General features: G+C 38.2%; 1 protein-coding gene across 2 annotated transcripts in view; it reads right to left on the bottom strand.

Annotated features, from left to right (window-relative positions):
* Positions 1 to 542: 542 nt before the first annotated feature.
* Positions 543 to 2,490, bottom strand: part of si:dkey-283b1.6 — a 4,195-nt gene continuing 2,247 nt past the window's right edge. For both annotated transcript variants that reach the window (XM_035658756.1, XM_035658755.1), the window contains exons 3-4: positions 2,171 to 2,453; positions 543 to 2,037 (exon numbers count right to left, since the gene is read on the bottom strand). In XM_035658756.1, the coding sequence (XP_035514649.1) occupies positions 1,918 to 2,037; positions 2,171 to 2,453 (403 nt within the window). In that variant the 3' untranslated portion in view covers positions 543 to 1,917. The remainder of the gene's footprint in view (positions 2,038 to 2,170; positions 2,454 to 2,490) is intronic.

Here is a 2,490-nt window from a genome sequence, read left to right as displayed (position 1 = left end):
AGTGTCAGCTGGGATCGGCTCCAGCCGTCAGCCCTCTAAAGGGTAAACGGGTATAGCTAATGGATGGATGAACGGATGGATGGCACATACTGAAGCTATCAGCTTCAAGAGCATCTATACCTCAAATGTGCCCATTCCGACATTCCTATAAATACCCTCCTAACCTTCTCCTCCTCTTTCACTCTTGTATTCTTTGCCCTTTCTTAGCACAAGATTTTAAGGAAAGGTCTTGTGCCTAAAAATTAATATACAACAGAGAGATCAGTTACAGGGCTGTATTTATTTTTTGTTTAAAAATATGATATGCACATACGATAATATCATATCATCATCAATATGAACATCTTATATTTACACAGAAAAATACAATTATATACAATTAAATATAGAGACATAAAGGTACATTTCTAATTTTATATTTCCAATTTAGACTAGCAGAACGTTGGGTGATATTACAGACATATCTTTGGAGTGACACAAATGTTTTGAGAACTGTTAGTAGACCAGCTACTATGTGTGTATATATATATATATATATATATATATATATATATACATTTTGTCCTGAGATTTAAACCATTCTTATTTACTACTTACTCATTTACACATTTCATTTAAAGTGTTGTCTATATAAAGTATATAGATATAGATATAGAGCACACCTCTGACCTTCAAATACTGCTTCAGCTTTCAGGTAAATACTCTGGAACCCCATAATTACGCAGTGGGTTTATCTAATGCCGCCAAAAATAAAGTAAGCGAAGAAAAAATACAACCCAATTTCAGGCCATGACTCTCAATAAAGTGATGACACAACATAATCATATCAAAATCTACAGAAAACTTAAGTCAAGTTTAATTACCTGAGAAAAAGTTGTTGCTTTGGACCATCAAGTCTTTCTGAAAGTCTTTCTTAATTTGAAGGCAACATGAATACATCTCTGAGAGCAACTGCTACAAGTAAAAAAAAAGCCTAAACCTTTGATGAAACAAACATCCAGCATCTGGATCAGCATCTGTATTAAAATAAGTAGATGATAGTGCCCATGATTTTTTGGCAAACATGTTTGGGTTCTGTACAGGATAAATTGTAAGATAAATTGTGCTTGGGAAATCAAGTGACTCATAGAAAACTGAGTTATGGCCATTTCAATTCATCATGTTGTTGTGCCACCTATCAGCAAAATACCATAATGTTTTGTAGGACTGCACAGAATTAATCTATGTAATCTAAATCTGGTTTATGGAAAAATTGTACTATATGCAGCTCATACAGATATACTGTGTAAATGTACCAGATTTTGTGAAGATATAATAAATTGGTAGAAGTGGTGCAGAAATATTTAATGGAAAATCTCTACTGGTACTAATACATGCAGGAAAAAGGAGTCCAGGGAAGTACCATGGACCCCATGATTCAGAAGACATGAGCCAAAACAAAGTGCTAAATGGCCACATGGTGGCAGCATTAGATTCACACTTGCATCTAATTTTACAAATACCTTTGAAATATCCTGCTAATGAAAAGACAGACAGAAATGCAAACAAACCGGACCAAAAGCATAACCTTCTTGTTGGAGATAACAAAAGCAAGTGGAGAAATTATGCACAAAGATCCCATTTTAACAGTCATCATACATGGGAATAAAATCTATTTTGGGTCTTAAGTGTTTTAGTGGCTCAGAGAATGTGCTGTATACTATGACGTTGTAGCTGTAAGCCTGGTGCCATCTCTGCAGCTATAATCCCCTCTGTGCCAACGACACATTCATTACCACAATAAAAATAAAAGCTCACAATAAAAAAGAATCTTTAAAACGTTATAAACTCCAGTACCAGCTCACCCAAGTCCATGAGGCAGTCCAATAATCAAGACTGTCCATAACCTCAATAAAGGCACAGTGAGACGGTCCTGGCTTATTGTTGTGACTGTGTTTGTGGTTGAACCATATCTATGTGAGGTGGTGGGGTGATGGGACACGCAGGAGCATTATATTCTGTGTAAGCAGGGGGAAGATCTTCAGGCTTAATTCCCAGCTGAAACACACAGACAGAAACATAACGTTTTAATTTAAATACCAGAAAATATAGGTATTTTTGCAGTGAATTTAGCTAAAAGCAAAATCAAAATAGGACATAATCAGTTTGTATCCATCATTGAGAGGTTCACCTCATTATAGGAAGGTGGGGGCCCACAGTAGGCATCAGTGCTATATCGTGGGGGTGACTGGAGCTCCTGGCTGTAGCGAGGCACCCTGAGGTGTTCTTCAGCGTCCTGCTGTGATATGTTTCTAGGGAAGGGGATGAAATATATCGAAGGAGGGCGCCCGTCCTGCTCACTGCGTCTCCACACCTCCCTCTCTATCTGCTCCTCCCTTATGCGGCTGCACGCCCTGCAGAAGGTCGTGCAGAACATGATGGAGAGGCCAAAGCCCAGGATGCCCAGGAAGATCCTTGAAGAGGAAGAGAAGGATGAGGAGGAGATGGGTG

This window comes from Morone saxatilis, unplaced genomic scaffold (genome assembly GCF_004916995.1).
Source record: "Morone saxatilis isolate NCDOM2014 unplaced genomic scaffold, NCSU_SB_2.0 Contig16, whole genome shotgun sequence".
NCBI classification, from domain to species: domain Eukaryota; kingdom Metazoa; phylum Chordata; class Actinopteri; family Moronidae; genus Morone; species Morone saxatilis.
The sequence above is the reverse complement of the archived record's forward strand: the minus strand, read 5'-3'. Positions and strand labels throughout refer to the sequence as shown.